This window comes from Bos indicus, chromosome 27 (genome assembly GCF_029378745.1).
Source record: "Bos indicus isolate NIAB-ARS_2022 breed Sahiwal x Tharparkar chromosome 27, NIAB-ARS_B.indTharparkar_mat_pri_1.0, whole genome shotgun sequence".
Lineage (NCBI taxonomy): Eukaryota > Metazoa > Chordata > Mammalia > Artiodactyla > Bovidae > Bos > Bos indicus.
In genome coordinates, this window is record NC_091786.1 from 6,051,669 (window position 1) to 6,069,950 (window position 18,282).

Here is an 18,282-nt window from a genome sequence, read left to right on the forward strand (position 1 = left end):
AGATCCTGGAACGGGGAGGTAGGGGGCCGGGTACTCTCAGGAGACCTTAGGGCACATGAGCAGGATTTGGGCTGGACATTTAAGTCCTACAGCTGCTGTCAGGGGCTGCGGGGGGCGGGGCGGGGTAGGGGTGGTCAGAGTTTGGTTCTGGAGGGGCCACTTGGTGTCCCTTGTTACTTTCAAGTAACTGCGATAATAAACACGAACGAAAATGTGAAACTACAATATATTAAGAGAGTAATGATTTACACAACATGTGGGATGTCATTCCCACCCAAATGTCAAACGTATCACAGGACTCACAGGACACGCTCCCAGAAAGGATTTTTGACTTAAATCATTTTCTATTTTTTGAGAAAGAAAGATCTCTGCATTCAGTATAAGTGGCCTCACGACCTTAGGTTTTTACCTGAAAGCACCGTAAACATCTGACTGGAGGGAACGTGGGCGCGGCGCCAGTGGCTGGACACGAGACGAGGTCCCAAGGCGATGGAGTCTCAGAGACGCGGTACCCAACGACCGGAAACTCCCAGGGGCGGGGAGGCGGGTGGCCACGCCCAGGGCCACGCCCCCTGGTCACACCCCCGGCGGCGCCATTTCCTGCCAACCGGGAAGCAGATCTCCAGGACTGGCGGCCCGGTTCACCGAGTGAGTTTCAGTAGTTCGCGTCCAAACTTGCGCGCTGACGCGCTCAGCGCCGGGTCCTCCACATTCCCGGGCCCCCGCGGCTGTTACTGTCCCAGCCGCGGGGAGCCCCGCCTAGTCTGGAGGCGCTCTGCCGCGGGGGCCGGACCCACACCTATTTCTGGTAAAACCGCTTCGCGCCTGGTCCTCGCCCCGACCTTCCAGCCTCGGTCCTCGTCCCCGTCTTCCCTCCACTCCCCGCGCCTGGTCAGGTCCCTCCCGGCGTGTCCCCCGGCCCTGGTGGGCGGAGTCGGGCCGTCACGCCTGCCCCTGACCGCGGGTCCCGCAGACCCCTGTCCTCCCTGGAGTCCTCCTTTGCAGACTTGCTTCGTCCTGGGCCCCAGCCCTACTGCTGCCCAGGTGATCTTTTCGCAGTCACCTCCTCAGAGAGGCCCCCGAGACCCGGGGTGGGGGCGGTTTCAGATCCTATCCCATTGGCAGTGCCTGTCAGGGTGTGTTTACGTTCCCAGGGCCCCACCGGAAGGCGTGCTCGTCCTGTGAATGCGTGGGGCAAGGGGATGAGGAGAAAGGGAGATCGAGGGAGAACCAGAGAGACAGCGTGAGATAGAAGCAGGGGGCAGTTGAGCTTGGGGGAGTGGGTCCCCTGGGCTTAGAAAGACACAGTAAAGAGTGAAGGAGCGTGACCTGGGCAAAAAGCAGGGGGATGAACGAAAAGACAGAAAAAGATGATCCACAGATAGAAAAGGACAGAATGGGAGGAGGGAGTTATGAGCCACAGTAGCAGCAGGGGGCAAAAGAAAAGTAGATCCCAGATTCATTCATTTTGTTCTTAAATTTCCAACTTAATTCCCTTTCACATGTATTGTGTCAGATTCAGTTGATTTTCCAATGTATATCATTTCATATATTGAAAATATTCCTTAGTGCTAAATAAGTTTATGCTATCTCAATGTGTTCTTGCTAAAGATATTGGTAATTTTTTACCACAGTCAAACCCTGGATTAACCACTTAGTCTAGTATTCAACATCTTTATCCCCTTAGATGAGCTTTTAGTTTAGTGGGCTGTGAACTGAGGTTTCCAACCAAGTCTGGGCCCTTTTTCTGGATTCTGCTGACCCCTGTCCTCTCCTGGGGCTCCCTCCCCAGCCTCGCCTGGTCCTGGGGCCCTGCTGCTCCCCAGGGCATCTCTTCACAGTCTCCTCTTCAGAGACCCCCCTAGACATCCTTTCTTCTTGTCTTGGAAAGTGATCAAGGGTGAGCTGGATTGTTCTCAGAATTAGTTGGAAGAGAGTGCTTCTGCTCGTGGTGAATAAGCTGCTGAGCTCTTTCCGTTGCATGTTTTCCAATACTACTCCTTTCTTTCATGTTTTCCAGTGCTGCTGATTAGGTCTTCTTAATATGTTTTTTGATAGCTGTAGTGTGATATTCTGGGAAAGAGGAGTTAAATCCTTTGAGATTCAGTTCAGTCGCTCAGTCGTATCCGACTGTTTGCGACTCCATGAACCGCAGCACGCCAGGCCTCCCTGTCCATCACCGACTCCCGGAGTTCACTGAGACTCACGTCCATTGAGTCACTGACGCCATCCAGCCATCTCATCCTCTGTCGTCCTCTTCTCCTCCTGCCCCCAATCCCTCCGAGCATCAGAGTCTTTTCCAATAAGTCAGCTCTTCGCATGAGCTGGCCAAAGTACTGGAGTCTCAGCTTTAGCATCATTCCTTCCAAAAAAATCCCAGGGCTGATCTCCTTCAGAAAGGACTAGTTGGATCTCCTTGCAGTCCAAGGGACTCTCAAGAGTCTTCTCCAACACCACAGTTCAAAAGCATCAACCTTTGAGATTACTGGGATTAAAGTCATGAAAGGAAGTAGCTCTTGCTCAGAATAAGGAGATGTGATTTTTAGGGGCAGGCAGGGTTGAGAAGGGCAGACCCTGTGACTGTCCCTGTCAGGCCATGTCATTCCCATGGGGACAGTGCTGGTTCCTCTCTAAGGGCCTCTCCTGCTGACCCCCTAGCCTGCTCCATCACTTGACTCCATCAAGCAGAAGTCATGAGTCTGCTTGATAAGGGAGGATCCAGGCTTTTGTTGTCGCACTGAGTCTGGGGCACGGGCTTCAGTAGTTGTGGCTCATGGGCTTAGTTGCTCCACTGCATGCAGAACCTTCCCAGTCCAGGGACTGAACCCATGTCCCCTGCATTGGCAGGCGGCTTCTTATCCACTGTGTCACCAGGGAAGTCCACGTCTAGACTTTTTAAACTAAGCACAGGTCAAAAGTATCTCTCCAATGAGAAGGGCTTAGCGGGCGCTTGCCTCTGTGAAGGTAGCTGGAAGAAAGAACAGGAGTGCTGTTGAGGGGTTAAGGAGCCAGGAATGGGAGGGAGACTGAGAAGCTCAGGAGCCAAAGGAAGGGAAGTCTCTTCCATCCTCCCCTGAGGTGACCCTGTGCTTGGCAGATGCTAAGGAGACCGTGGGGTCTGTGACTAACAGGGAAGGCCAGTCCAGCTCCCATACCCACTGCTGCAACCAAATATGTGGGGCTTCTTGTAGGGTGGGAGGGTGTTCTGAAGAAATGGACAGAAAAATCCACCTGTTCATCTTGTGTTTACTGCTTCTGAATCCCTATGAATCCTTTTGAATCTTTAGACAGCAGGAGACTATAAGTGAAGTGAAGTTGTTCAGTCGTGTCTGACTCTTCAACCCCATGGACTGTAGCCCACCAGGCTCCTCCCTCCACGGGATTCTCCAGGCAAGAGTACTGGAGAGGGTTGCCATTGCCTTCTTCAGGGGATCTTCCCAACCCAGGGATTGAACCCCAGTCTCCTGCATTGCAGACAGACACTTTACCGCCTGAGCCACCAGGGAAGCCCCAGGAGGACTTTCTGTGCCACTCAGTAAATTCCTTCCCCTGTGTGGTTGTGGCATTGGAAAGGGTGTGTTGAGTCGAAGCCTTGAAGGCATGTGCTCCACACTTCGGAGTGATCACAGAACTGATCTTGCCTGAGAAAGAAGCTTTTCATGTGTCTTTTTTAATTCCTTGATTTGACTATCAAAACTTTTACTTAATTGATTTCTGTCAAATAATCTGTTTCTTCATTTTATTCTTTACTCTTTTATTTAATCTTTTGTATTTCTTTTAACTTTTACTAATATCTTAATTCCTAACAATTTGAAATGTCAATTTACTCTTGTTTCCTTTTAGTTTCTCTTGATTTATAAGGTTGAACAACTGGCTCATTCATTTTCAAGCCCTTTGTTTCTGTTAAGTACATTTAAAGTGAAACATTTTTTTCAAGATAACAACCGTGGCCCTGTTCTGTGGTATTGATCATGTTCATTCTCCATGGTGACAGTAACTGTAACTGTTAATTGGTCATTTGATTGTATTGTAACCCTATTGTTTAAACTGTCATTGTCTTTAGAATAGTTTGTTTCTACTACTGATTATTGTTTATTTTTTCACTTTAACTTTACTGCGATAAGCCTATGTGGCCTATTTGACATACTCTCTTGCATTTAGCTAACATCTTCTCTGGGGCTAATTACACAGTCAAATTTGATGGATGCAGTGAGTGAACTGAAGTCTCTCCTTTGGGATAAATGGAGATAAAAAGTCTCCACAGTTTGAATGTACATTTATGTTCATTTATGTATATGTGTATGTGTCTTTCAGGGAATCTGGCCTCCCGGGAAGAAGGCCAGACTCAGGGACTATGCCCTGTTCCCCAGCCCTCCAGGGCCCCACCTACTCTGAACAATAAGACTAGAGCCTTTCTCAGCCTGGACTGTCTTGCTACACATTCTGCCATCTGCTCCACCCTACAGCCTAGAGGTATGTACTCTGAGATCTTGCTTCCAAGCCTGGGGCTGTGAGTGGGCAGCCAGATGGTCCCTTCTTGCCCTCCTCTATACTCATAGGATGTAGAGCAGGTGAGCAGTTGCCTGGTTCTGGGCACACCTAGAAAATGCTGCAGAGCCTCCAGGTGGCAAGGACCTCCTCTGTAGGTTTCATGCTTCTCCTGTTCTGTCTGTTCCAGGGCCTCCAAGGACTATAGGAAAATTTTCACTGAGCCTGGCCAGTCGTGGGCTTCCTTCCCAGGCCTTGCAGGCAGGATCAAATGGTTGCTGGTCCCCAGTATGACTTATAACATTTTCCAGAGGCTCAGGCAAGCCAGGATGTCCTCATCTAGTCTTTTCTGTCAAAATGGCCGCTTCCGGCCTCCTGAGAGAAACTTGGGAAATTGATGGACACTTGTTTCTGCAAAGGGGCCTGGGATGACTTGAAAGGATCAGTGTATTTGTATATATTTGTGAAACCCTCTGTAGTCCGTTCAGGAAACTCGGTGCCCTGTGTGAACAGAGAAAGGTGAGTCACTATTTATTAACATCAATGATAAATCGTAATTGTTGTAATAAGTACCGTCACGGTGATGAATGTCAGTAATGATAATGGTCCTATGATGGGAGCAATAGCTCTCCATTCCCTGCTTCCACGTCTCCTGTCAACTAAGACTTTTGTCTCTACTGTATTGTTCTGTGTATTTTTTTAATATGTTTTAATCCTTCTTTATTGAATTAAATCATTACATTATTTTTGTCATATCATTTCCTTTGTTATCTTTACCATTAATGTGGATTTTATAAGTTGCAGACTTGTCTTTCACAGTTTTCAATTTCTCTCTGATCCTTTCAATAGTTTTTACTTGATTTTTACTTAATTCTTTTATCTTTTGCTCATTTTAAAGCCTGTCATCCACATAAATGAATGAGTTTTTAGCACTGACTGTTCTCTTCTCTCTGATCTCCCAATATGGTCTCTTCTCTTAAATTACTAATAAATCTTTATTTTACTTCAGAAGTTTTGGAGCCCTGCAAGTCAATTTTCCTTCTGATGTCTTATAATCTCTTATTTTCACTCCTGTACTTAAGCTTTGAAGTTCTATTAATTAAGGTTTTTAATAGTTTGTAGTCTTATCACTAAAATTGTTATATAATTTTTAAATGATGTTCTGCTCCAAGGCAAAGGAATCTGAATATTAATGTTCAATCTCTTTTCCATGCCAGTCTCTCTTATGCTTTCAGTTCAGTTCAGTTCAGTCGCTCAGTCATGTCCGACTCTGCGACCCCATGAACTGCAGCACGCCAGGCGTCCCTGTCCATCACCAACTCCCGGAGTCCACCCATACCTATGTCCATTGAGTCGATGATGCCATCCAACCATCTCATGCTCTGTCATCCCCTTCTCCTTCTGCCCTCAATCTTTCCCGGCATCAGGGTCTTTTCTAGTGAGTCAGCTCTTCGCATCAGGTGGCCAAAGTATTGGAGTTTCAGCTTCAGCATCAGTCCTTCCAATGAACACCCAGGACTGATCTCCTTTAGGATGGACTGGTTGGATCTCCTTGCAGTCCAAGGGACTCTCAAGAGATTTCTCCAACACCACAGTTCAAAAGCATCAATTCTTCAGCACTCAGCTTTCTTTATAGTCCAACTCTCACATCCATACATGACCGCTGAAAAAAACCATAGCCTTGACTAGACAGACCTTTGTTGACAAAGTAATGTCTCTGCTTTTGAATATGCTGTCTAGGTTGGTCATAACTTTCCTTCCAAGGAGTAAGTGTCTTTTAATTTCATGGCTGCAGTCACCATCTGCAGTGATATTGAAGCCCCCCAAAAATAAAGTCTGACACTGTTTCCACTGTTTCCCCATCTACCTGCCATGAAGTGGTGGGACCGGATGCCATGATCTTAGTTTTCTGAATGCTGAGCTTTAAGCCAACTTTTTCACTCTCCTCTTTCACTTTCATCAAGAGGCTTTCTCTTCACTTTCTGCCACAAGGGTGATGTCATCTGTATATCTGAGGTTATTGATATTTCTCCTGGCAATCTTGATTCCAGCTTGTGCTTCCTCCAACCCAGCATTTCTCATGATGTATTCTGCATATAAGTTAAATAAGCAGGGTGATAATATACAGCCTTGATGTACTCCTTTTCCTATTTGGAACCAGTCTGTTGTTCCATGTCCAGTTCTAACTGTTGCTTCCTGACCTGCATACAGGTTTCTCGAGAGGCAGATCAGGTGGTCTGGTATTCCCATCTCTTTCAGAATTTTCCACAGTTTATTGTGATCCACACAGTCAAAGGCTTTGGCATAGTCAATAAAGCAGAAATAGATGCTTTTCTGGAACTCTCTTGCTTTTTCAATGATCCAGCGGATGTTGGCAATTTGATTTCTGATTCCTCTGCCTTGTCTAAAACCAGCTTGAACATCTGGAAGTTCACGGTTCACGTATTGCTGAAGCCTGGCTTGGAGAATTTTGAGCATTACTTCACTAGTGTGTGAGATGAGTGCAATTGTGCGGTAGTTCGAACATTCTTTGGCATTTCCTTTCTTTGGGATTGGAATGAAAGCTGACCTTTTCCAGTCCTGTGGCCACTGCTGAGTTTTCCATATTTTCTGGCATATTGAATGCAGCACTTTCACAGCATCATCTTTCAGGATTTGAAAGAGCTCAACTGGAATGCAATCACCTCCACTAGCTTTATTCGTAGTGATGGTTCCTAAGGCCCACTTGATTTCACATTCCAACATGTCTGGCTCTAGGCAGTGATCACACCCTTGTGATTATCTGGGTCCTGAAGATCTTTTTTGTATAGTTCTTCTGTGTATTCTTGCCACCTCTTCTTAATATCTTCTGCTTCTATTAGGTCCATACCATTTCTGTCCTTTATCGAGCCCATCTTTGCATGAAATATCCCCTTGGTATCTCTAATTTTCTTGAAGAGATCTCTAGTCTTTCCCATTCTATTGTTTTCCTCTATTTCTTTGCATTGATCACTGAGGAAGGCTTTTTTATCTCTCCTTGCTATTCTTTGGAACTCTGCATTCAGATGCTTATATCTTTCCTTTTCTCCTTTGCTTTTCACTTCCTGTCTTTTCACAGCTATTTGTAAGGCCTCCTCAGACAGCCATTTTGCTTTTTTGCATTTCTTTTCCATGGGGATGGTCTTGATCCCTGTCTCCTGTACAATGTCACGAACCTCATTCCATAGTTCCTCAGGCACTGTATCTATCAGATCTAGTCCTTTAACTCTATTTCTTACTTATACTGTAGAGTCATAAGGGATTTGATTTAGGTCATACCTAAATGGTCTAGTGGTTTTCTCCAGTTTCTTCAATTTCAGTCTGAATTTGGCAAGAAGGAGTTCATGATCCAAGCCACAGTCAGCTCCCAGTCTTGTTTGTTCTGACTGTATAGAGCTTCTCCATCTTTGGCTGCAAAGAATATAATCAATCTGATTTCCGTGTTGACCATCTGGTGACGTCCATGTGTAGAGTCTTCTCTTGTGTTGTTGGAAGAGGGTGTTTGCTATGACCAGTGCGTTCTCTTGGCACAACTCTATTAGCCTTTGCCCTGCTTCATTCTGTACTCCAAGGCCAAATTTCGCTGTTACTCCAGGTGTTTCTTGACTTTCTACTTTTGCATTTCAGTCCCCTATAATGAAAAGGACATATTTTTTGGGTGTTAGTTCTAGAAGGTCTTGTAGGTCTTCATAGAACTGTTCAGCTTCAGCTTCTTCAGTGTTACTAGTTTGGGGCATAGGTTTGGAATACCGTGATATTGAATGGTTTGCCTTGGAAACAAACAGAGATCATTCTGTCGTTTTTGAGAGTGCATCCAAGTACTGCATTTCGGACTCTTTTCTTGACTATGATGGCTACTCCATTTCTTCTAAGGGATTCCTGCCTACAGGAGTAGATATAATGGTCCATCTGAGTTAATTCACCGATTTCAGTCCATCTTGGTTCACTGATTCCTAGAATGTCGACGTTCACTCTTGTCATCTCCTGTTGGACCACTTCCAATTTGCCTTAAATCACGGACCTGACATTCCAGGTTCCAATGCAATATTGTTCTTTACAGCATTACGAATCTTGCTTCTGTCACCAGTCACATCCACAACTGGGTGTTGTTTTTGCTTTGGCTCCATCCCTTCATTCTTTCTGGAGTTATTTCTCCACTGATCTCCACTAGCATGTTGGGCATCTACCAACCTGGGGAGTTCCTCTTTCAGTGTCCTATCTTTTTGCCTTTTCAGACTGTTCATGGGGTTCTCAAGGCAAGAATACTGAAATGGTTTGCCATTCCCTTCTCCAGTGGACCACATTCTGTCAGACCTCTCCACCATGACCTGTCCGTCTTGGGCGGCCCCACACGGCATGGCTTAGTTTCATTGAGTTAGATAAGGCTGTGGTCCGTGTGATCAGATTGGCTAGTTTTCCGTGACTGTAGTTTCAGTCTGCCCCCTGATCCCCTCTCTCAGTGCTTACTGTCTTACCTGGGTTTGTCTTACCTTGGACTTGGAGTCTGTCTTCAGAGCTGCCCCAGCAAAGCACAGCCGCTGCTCCTTACCTCGGACGCGGGGTCTTACGCTTTAGTCTTTTTAATTATTATTCCTTTGGTTATTTTTTCTAAGTCTTTTTCATTGAGTTGGGTTCTCCTTAAGCCACATGCATACATGGTGATAGTTTGGAGGAAGATATCAGCTCCAGCAGGGCTACCTTTATTTATAGTTCTCACCTACTGGTGACCTTTGATGCCTTCTGTTTGGAAGTGTGGGCAAAGTGCAGTGACAGCTAGATATGTTCCTTCCCATTCACAGGGCTGTTCTGTTTTGTGTGTAGAGGGCTTCCCTGGATATCTTATGTCCTTAGAAGAAAAACTCTAAAGGTAAAAAAATTATTTTACATTTCAATTTAAATCTGCCTTGAGGTCAAAACCTAACCTAACCCCATTGACAATGCCCGAGTAGTCTTACTAGATCTTCCTTCTCTTTATGACTCAGTAGGTAAACTATGTTGACGGAGTAGCTTCCAGATATTGTGAACTGTCCTCAATATTGACAGCCGTTCCCCAGTTATCAGATCCTTGTATTAATCTGGGGCTTTTCTTACAGATCTGATTGACAGTACTGTCCTTGTTGGGTGACTCACAGAGGAAAATAAGAGGAAACAGTGCCCAGAATTCTATTTCTCACCCCACCCCCAGACATTTAAATCACCCTCCAGATCCTTAGTCCCCTCAATTCGCCCCAGAAGATTCCAGTTACTCTTCAGAGTGTGTGCCTACAACAGGCAGAGAGCAAGCCTGAGAACCACCCTGGCACTGCTTGTCTCTGGGATGCTGACAACATTCTCCCTCCTGTGTATCACAGAGAAGATTCAGGTTTCCAGGTATGGACCAGTGTCGGGGGGAGGGGTGTCCTCATTCTTCTGAAGAGCTCAGGGTAGAGGCAGGTGTCTAAGGGGTGTAGAGCATAGGACCCAGTCCACACGCAGTGAGGAGGAACACGGGATAGAGCTTAGGGCCCACCTGGAGCAGGGCATCTAGCCACTTCCTGGCCTTGTGTGTAGGACGGTAGGAGCTCAGAGGTGAAACCATAGACTTGCCTCAGTTTCAGAGAATGAAGGAATGTCCGTTTTCTCCCTCTGCAGAGTCTGTCAGCTTTGGAAGATGCTAGCTGAACAGTCTGCTCCATGGAGACATGTGCCTGACATCTTACCGAGTATGTATGGAGTCTACTTGGGAAAGCCATCGAAGGTCTCTGCTCTAAACCCGGCATGGCAGTTCTGACACAGAACCCACGCTGGGCTCCTTGGAGTGGGGAGGGGATATATATGATGGCTTAGTGCAGCTTTGATGTTGTCCAAAGGCCCAGAATCTCAGTCATTCCTCTCCCTGATTCTGGTTGAAGGCAGTTGGTTTTAGTCCTTTGGTCATCAGAGTATTTGGTTGTTGGAGGGAGAGGCCCCAGTTGTCAGGCTTCTCTTCCTAAGATTCATGGGATTCAGATTCTGGTCACTGAGTATGGAACTCTTTGTGATTTCAAGCATAAAGCCTTCTGAAATCATCCCAGCTCACCTACACACCCTGCACCAATTTTATCCATCCCCTAGGGAGGGGATGAATGTTTATCCCTCTGGGGTTCTGATTTTTCAGAGGCATTTTAAACCATGGAAGGACGTAACTCACATTAAACTGTGGTCAGGGAATAGACTTTGGAGCCAGATACACGTGAGCCTGAAAGATAGTTAACCAGTTATATGCTGTGTAGTTTTGGGTGGTAAATGACTGTATCCCTAATAGTTGGCTTCTTTAGCTTTTCCATGGACTGGAGTAAATATTAAAATTTTACCAGGAAGGACAGACTCCATTATTTTGGAAAGGAATTTATAATCAGAAAATAATCGTTTACAGGACTGCAGCCACTTGTGGGCAAGGCACTGAGGGCGTTACCTTACGGTGGACATTTCTCTGTATTTATAATACATAATGGTCAGAGGTGAACTTGCTTAATCGTATCATTCTTAGGTAGGCTTAGACCATTGGGAGGACAGAGCATACATAAATACCTAGTGACTAGTGAGATGAATGGCCTCAGGGAGTGGTAGAGCTCTGTGCAGATCAGGGCAGAGGGGAAGGGAAAGGTTTAGCTCTGGTTGGATTTAGTGAAAGTCTCTGCTAGTTGAGATTTAAACTATCCATGTCGTCTGTTAAATTGATAAACTAAAATCGCCAGGTTACTGTGAGGACTAAGTGAGTATGTAAATATCCAAGCACAGAGTCATATTTGATGTGAATGTATCTTTTTTTTTTTTTTCTTTTGTGGACCTCAGGTACAAATGGGTGAGTTAATCTTACTTTCATTTATGATCCATTATCATCATTTTTCCATAAAATGTATTTAGTTATTATTGGTATTTTAGAGGAGAACTCCCTGGTGGATCAGTGGTGAAGAATCCGCCTGCCAATGCAGGAGACATGGGTTTAGTACCTAGGATGGTGGAGAAGGAAGTGGCAACCCACTCTAGCATTCTTGCCTGGGAAATCCCACGGACAGTGAAGCCTGGAGGGTTGCAGTTCTTGGCGTCGCAAGAGTTGGACATGACTTAGCAACTAAACAACAAAGGGGAGAATTTACACTTTATAAATGCTTTCTCTGTGTGTCTCAAACACATTTGTGTGCATATGTATATGTATGCCTATACACATAAGTGTGTTTGTATATAATGAAATGCAGGCGTATGGCAGCCAATGAAGATTAATGCAGGGATTTCAAGAATTTCGGCTACCCCTTTACTAAGATAATCACGTGGCCTTAACTAGATTTCCTCCTAAACTCCAACCACCCTTGACCTACAGGGTTGAAACAGTCCATGATGGTAACACTATGACTCTTGGACTCCTGCTACTTTCTGGCACAGGGGATGTTAAGGACAAGGCTGGCAGGATAGGTGCCATGATTCCTCCAAATGGAATAAATTCTTAAATTAATTCCATCATATGCAGATTTTTAGTTAACTGACTTCTGAGTTCATGGGGGACAGATCTAGAAGAGTTGAAGGGAGAGCTGGAAGGGAGTGAGTTTTCAGAGAGCCACCGTGAATGCTGAAGAACCATTGTGGGTGCATAAATCAAGAATAATGAAATCTGAGAATGTCCTTAGTGTTACCTACAAATGAAAACCAAAATCTACATGTGGCATGAGTCAGGGGTCACTGTGGTTTGGAGTCAGGGAGAGAATAACTCTGGATATCACAGAGTTATTGAAGTTACTTATTGATATGAAGCTCAATACTTTGAGCTTTGATGTTCTTGTCCATAAATGTCCATAAGTTATCTGTGTTTCTTCCGTTGTTGTTAATGACTATAGTTACAGTCTTCTTAGTTTTGACCCTGGGAGAGGAGTAGCATCCTCTGTGTGTTTCTCATAGAATGTGCACGGCATGTTTGTTGGTGTGACTGGGAGTCAACAACCAGGTGAAGATTTGGGATTTCATGAGATGTTGGACTGGAACTTGTGCATAAGACTGGAGTCTTTTGACTTTTCTCTCCATCCTCAGCTTTGCCTGCTTAATGCTTGGACTGTCTGTGAGTGAAAACCCAGAGAAAGACTGCTGGCAACTGAGTTATTGACAATGCAGCCATTGGTGAGTAGGGAATGCCTTTTTCTGCTGAAACTGCATACCCTGCTCCTGAGAGGAAATGGGCAGGTTTCTCTTATTGGATGGATGTTCTAAGGGCAATCAAAAAGTATTCATGGGTCTGAGCACCAGTGAAATGTAGTAACTAGTATCCTTCCTAACATCACACTGATTTATTTCAGCCTCTGTGCAGCTTGTGTATTTATAGAAGAGGTGAGAGAAGTATTCTTTCTCTAATCTGTCCCTGGTCTCATCAGGGAATAATTCACTTGTTAATCATGTTATTGGCTATAATAGCCTAAGGTTTTGGTGACCAGAGATGAGGGAGGAGCAGAAGATTACCATCCAGTGGAGAGGCTGAGGTCTCATCACCTGAATTCAGTGAGTCCGGTCTTCACCGGTCCTCGGTGGGGGCTCTGAAAGGAGGACGAGAGAAGTTGAGGACAGAGAAGGCATGAGGAATCATTCATTTATTTTTTTCTAATTTTAAAGTTTTGATAGAATATATCTGCTCTTTTGGGAACTTCTTAAAAAGAAAATTAACCCTTTTTTCATACTTGGTAACTGAAATTACTATAGAGGGGGGTATTATTTCCTTTATTGTGGCTGCATGTTCAGGAGGAGGATAGCAGAGTAAAAATTTAAGACCCTGTGGATAGTTTTGAAGAGCTAGATAGCCCAAACCCAATCAAGAGGCTTCTGTTATCCTTTAGCAGAGAGGCAAGCCAAAGACAGGAGAGAGTGATGAGTGGTGTTTGAGGTCCCAGAGAAAACTGAGAACAGGCATGGTCAGGCTAGGACTGTCCTTCAAGAGAGCTCTCTCAGAGTCCCTGGCCTATGCTGCTGAGCCATCTGACCTCATACCTTATTGTGAACATCCAACTCTTACTGAGTTCAGTGAGACCACATTTACTGATACCAAGTTCTATATGAAACTTGTTCATTTCTGAAGAATGATGGAGATGGTTTCAAGGTTCTTGGACACTTTACTGAGTAATAGACTGAGGTTTGTATTTAATGCATGTTTACTTAGATAGGAAGAACTTCATTCATTAGTTCATTGGATCATTCAACACTCATAGCACATTCAGTTCAGTTCAGTCGCTCAGTTGTGTCTGACTCTTTGCGACCCCATGAATTGCAGCACGCCAGGCCTCCCTGTCCATCACCAACTCCTGGAGTTCACCCAAACTCACGTCCATCGAATCAGTGATGCCATCCAGCCATCTCATCCTCTGTCGTCCCCTTCTCCTCCTGCCCCCAATCCCTCCCAGCATCAGAGTCTTTTCCAATGAGTCAACTCTTCGCATGAGGTGGCCAAAGTACTGGAGTTTCAGCTTTAGTATCATTCCCTCCAAAGAAATCCCAGGGCTAATCTCCTTCAGGATGGACTGGTTGGATCTCCCTGCAGTCCAAGGGACTCTCAAGAGTCTTCTCCAACACCACAGTTCAAAAGCATCAATTCTTCGGCGCTCAGCCTTCTTCATAGTCCAACTCTCACATCCATACATGACCACTGGAAAAACCATAGCCTTGACTAGATGGACCTTTGTTGGCAAAGTAATGTCTCTGCTTTTGAATGTGCTATCTAGGTTGGTTAGTAAACCATTTAATAGATGAGGAGTCTGAAGTTCTTTTAGGGGAATGATATAACCATAGTTATGGTTTAAAGGTGGCAAATCATGGTTAATGTTTGCCTTGTGATATGTCTGTAAGTTATTTGAAATTAAGAAGAGAGTTATGAATTTTCAAATGAAAGTTTTAATTACATGTCTGAACTCATAATTACCAGTTTAGGGGAGATTTTTCAGGTTTTATCATACCACATTTCATGTGATATTTCTTTATGACAAAGAAATTAATAAAGTCTGTATTAATTCAGACTGTGTATATCTCTGTGACATATCTGAAAAGCAAATACCAGCTCAGCAAGAACCCAAACTTGGTTTGATCCTTCTGTACACCCAGCGTCTCCACCCCCTTACTCAGCGCTGCCATATCAACCCTCCTGCCCTGGACATTAATAGAGATTGTTCTGTCAGAACCATAATATCCATGTTGTAGGAATCAGTGACATTTGAAGATGTAGCTGTAGACTTCACCCAGGAAGAGTGGGCCCTGCTGGACATATCCCAGAGAAAGCTATTCAGAGATGTGATGCTGGAAAATATCAGTCACCTGGTCTTCGTGGGTGAGTCTGTCAACATTTATGTATGTATGCAGATGAGTAGATAAGTAGGTAGGTAGGTTGGTTGGTAGGTAGGTAGGTAGATATTTATTGATTCAGTCAATAAGTATCTAGAACAGCTTCTACATACTCACCCAGTCTCTGTCCTGATTCTTTTGTAGGCCTTATAACTACATTCAAGTTGTTTCTTTATGTAATACTTACATCTAGTTTGTTACCCCACTAAATGTAATCTTGACCACAGTTTAATCTCTTTCTTCCTATTCAGTCTCTAATATTCAGAACAGACCTGGGAACTTAATATTTTTGATGTATCAATAAATTGAGTAAATATTTTCTAATTATTCTGCTTTAGTCACTGTGCTGAGGATTGACAGCAGACTAGAGAAAATAGTAAAACCTTGATTATACTCGTGGAACTTACTGGCATCTGTTTGAAAATAATATTCAACCCACTATGGGGACATTTAATTTTTCCATTTTTGGAAAGACTAAGGGATTCTGTGTGTCCTGTCTTCGAACATGGACATCAGCATCTAGAGGTCTTCACTATTTTGGACACACGATCTGTATTTCAGTGTTTTCTGTGTTCAAGGTGTTGCCTGAGCCAAACTTCAGTGGTCAGCCTCCTTATTTCTCAGTAGCCTGTCCTGGACTTGATGATAATGTGCTTTTACTAACACAAAACTCAAAATCCACCTTTTTTCTATGAACAGGGTATCAGCATTGCAAATTGGATGTGATTTTCCAGTTGGAGCAAGGTGAAGAGCTGTGGATTGAAGGAAGAGGATTTTTCCAAAGCCACAGTCCAGGTATGCATCAGGGGCCTATGCCTAGTCAGTGAGTGAGTACATACTTAGCAAACATCAACTGAAGATTTTGTTAACTGAGTGATATTTTCTAAGATGTAGGTGCAAAATTCTTTAGATGTTGTTATTCCTTACATATTTCAGGCTCACTCATGTGTCCTCCTGCCATTATCTTTTTTTTGGCTTTAGGGAAAAGGACATTCATGTACTTATTAAACTTTCACATATAACTCTTGTTCTCATCCTCCCCTCTGAAGGTTTTCCCTCTTTACCTACTCAGCATCTTATCTCCATTTTTTCATATTTCATTCCTGAAAATCTTTACTAATTGTCAATGCCCTATAAATGTGTTTCTGTTTCTTGGAGTGTTCCCCATCGACATGCCAGTTTTTGAAACATAGAGGTCAGAGTTTTTCAACATTTTCATTTCACTAATGCCATTCTAATTTTTTTTTCCCAATTATTTTAGGCAGGGAAAGTGCCTTTAAAGAAGAATTGTTAGCCACACAGCATATCAGCAAGAAGGACACATCTACAATCATCCCAATGGTCAGTTTCCTGAGTGTTAACCCTGGTCATCAACATTAAAAACCTGGCAGTGGGTATTAATAATTTGGATTAAGGTATATCTGAGCAAAAAGTTTTAAATGGTTTGCATTTAGTGGAGAAATTAACCTGACCTCAAAACCATAAACTCAGATCTTTAAAAAAAAAAAAAGAGGGGGTGGGCAAATGCACAAATTGTTCATATGTCTAGTTTTTGAAACATATTGCAGTCTTCAAAATTAACCTATAAGCTCAAACTGAAGTTGGGATACTATTTAGAGAAAGTCTTTACAACACATAAAAAGCAAATCACTGTATGTATGCAGGTAATATTGGAAAGATTGTAAATGGAAGCTCTCACTGAATGATTTGTTTTGGATTTGTATGTAGAGCAAGGAGTGTATGAATGTATGTAGACAAACCACTAACAGCCTTTCATCTCCTTTCTAAAAGCAGACATTTCACACTCCAGAGGATCCCTGTGAATGTAATGATTTGGGAGAAGACTTCAGTCCTAGCTCCACACTGAGTCAACCTTTGTTAACTCACACAGAAAAGACACCCAATATCAGCAAACAGTATCAAAAATCCCAGAGTGACCAGTCATACCTTAATCCACATAAGCAGATCCACAGCAGAGGTAAATCATGCGAGTGCCATCTGTGTGGTAAAGCCTTCAGCAATTGCTCTAGCCTTAGAAGACATGAGATGACCCATACTGGAGAGAAACCTTACGAATGCCATATCTGTGGGAATGCCTTTATTCAAAGCTCTGACCTTAGAAAACACAATCTGACTCACACTGGAGAGAAGCCGTATGAATGTCATCTCTGTGGAAAAGCCTTTAGTCAGTCCTCCAACCTCAGACAGCATGAAAGGACGCACACTGGAGAGCAACCGTATGAATGTCAGCTCTGTGGGAAAACCTTCAGTAAATGTTCTGCTCTTAGACGTCACGAGAGAACTCACACTGGAGAGAAGCCGTATGAATGTCATCTCTGTGGAAAAGCCTTCAGTCAGTGTTCCGCCCTTAGGCGACATGAGGGAACCCACAATGGAGAGAAAATTATGAATGTTTTCAGTAAGTATTCTGACCTTAGATGACATGGTATTGTAAATGTAATAAACATGGACAAGACTTCAACCATAGTTTTAATATTTGAACCCATCAGAGAGTCACATCAAAGACAGCTGTAATCACTGTAAAATACTGATCAGTGGGGAAGACCCTTCAGTCATCCTTACTCCATTTGACATATGCACATTTATATGAAAGAATCCACATGTGTGACATTTATATAGCAAAACCTTCAGTCTGTTGTGTGGCCATAGATGTCATGAGAGAACTTGCACTGTAAATATAAGGAATGTGGACGTCTTTAACAACAGCTCTAAACTTTCAACATACTGGAGGATTTGCATAGGGGAGAATCCAAGTCTGCAATCAGTGTGAAAATGCTTTCATTTATAATCCATGGTAAACAACATGAACAGACTCCATCTGGGAAAGCCTCTGGGTCTAATCACTGAACAAACATTAAGCCAAGCACAGTCGATGTGCACAAGAAGACTCAGTGAAGGAATAATCACTATGACAGGAAGTAAGAGGGTGAAGGCTCTTGAGAAATACCAAATAATTTATCCTAAAGAAGTGATTCACTGAAAAATATGACAAATCCTTTATTCATAAGACCCACACCTGAGGTACATGTGTGGATTCAGACTGTACAAAACACTGTCATGAAAGAAGGAAAGTCTTCAGTGACCTCATTTCATAATCAACATTAAGGCTCTCATGTTGAAGAAACAAGTGATCCTAAAGTCAAGTGGAGAAAACTTCATCTAGATTTCAGAAAACTAAGGTGGGGTGAAAAATCCTTTAAAAGAGCTTTTAATGTACAATTTAGCAAGTAATTCAGGATTTTGAGTGAACTATTTATGAAGAAAAATCTGACATATAAATACAAGATAGTAAAGTGATCTGGGAACACTGAATGCCAAATTTTGTAAGAAACTAAACTTTTTTCAATAGATTATTATTTGTAAATATTTAAATAATAAAGTCTATTGCTGAAAAATCTAGTATGTTGATGAAGTTCCAGTTTTCTTCAT

The 18,282-nt window shown here is 43.5% G+C and overlaps 1 protein-coding gene across 7 annotated transcripts; it reads left to right on the forward strand.

Moving 5' to 3' along the window:
• The first annotated feature begins 567 nt into the window (after positions 1-567).
• On the forward strand, positions 568-18,252 carry LOC109553493 (zinc finger protein 705A-like). Of its 7 annotated transcripts, none has more exons than XM_070781636.1 (10): positions 655-808; positions 4,315-4,473; positions 4,679-5,007; positions 9,600-9,876; positions 10,138-10,208; positions 12,547-12,633; positions 14,692-14,818; positions 15,532-15,627; positions 16,094-16,173; positions 16,624-18,252. In XM_070781636.1, exons 6-10 carry the CDS (start codon positions 12,622-12,624, stop codon positions 17,272-17,274), a joined length of 966 nt encoding a protein of 321 aa, XP_070637737.1. In that variant the 5' UTR covers positions 655-808; positions 4,315-4,473; positions 4,679-5,007; positions 9,600-9,876; positions 10,138-10,208; positions 12,547-12,621; the 3' UTR covers positions 17,275-18,252. The 7 variants fall into 7 exon arrangements, with proteins under 7 accessions (XP_019809090.2, XP_070637737.1, XP_019809089.2 ...); XM_019953532.2 differs by lacking the exon at positions 4,679-5,007 and adding an exon at positions 1,793-1,900 and having other exon boundaries at positions 676-808; XM_019953531.2 differs by lacking the exons at positions 655-808; positions 4,679-5,007 and adding an exon at positions 568-648.
• The last annotated feature ends 30 nt before the right edge of the window (positions 18,253-18,282 follow it).

What these genes read in the sequence shown, in the direction of transcription:
- LOC109553493 (XM_019953531.2), top strand. An exon ending in TTTCCAAAGCCACAGTCCAG is followed by an intron (nt 15,628 to 16,093) that starts GTATGCATCAGG and finishes CAATTATTTTAG; the next exon opens with GCAGGGAAAGTGCCTTTAAA. An exon ending in CATCTACAATCATCCCAATG is followed by an intron (nt 16,174 to 16,623) that starts GTCAGTTTCCTG and finishes CCTTTCTAAAAG; the next exon opens with CAGACATTTCACACTCCAGA.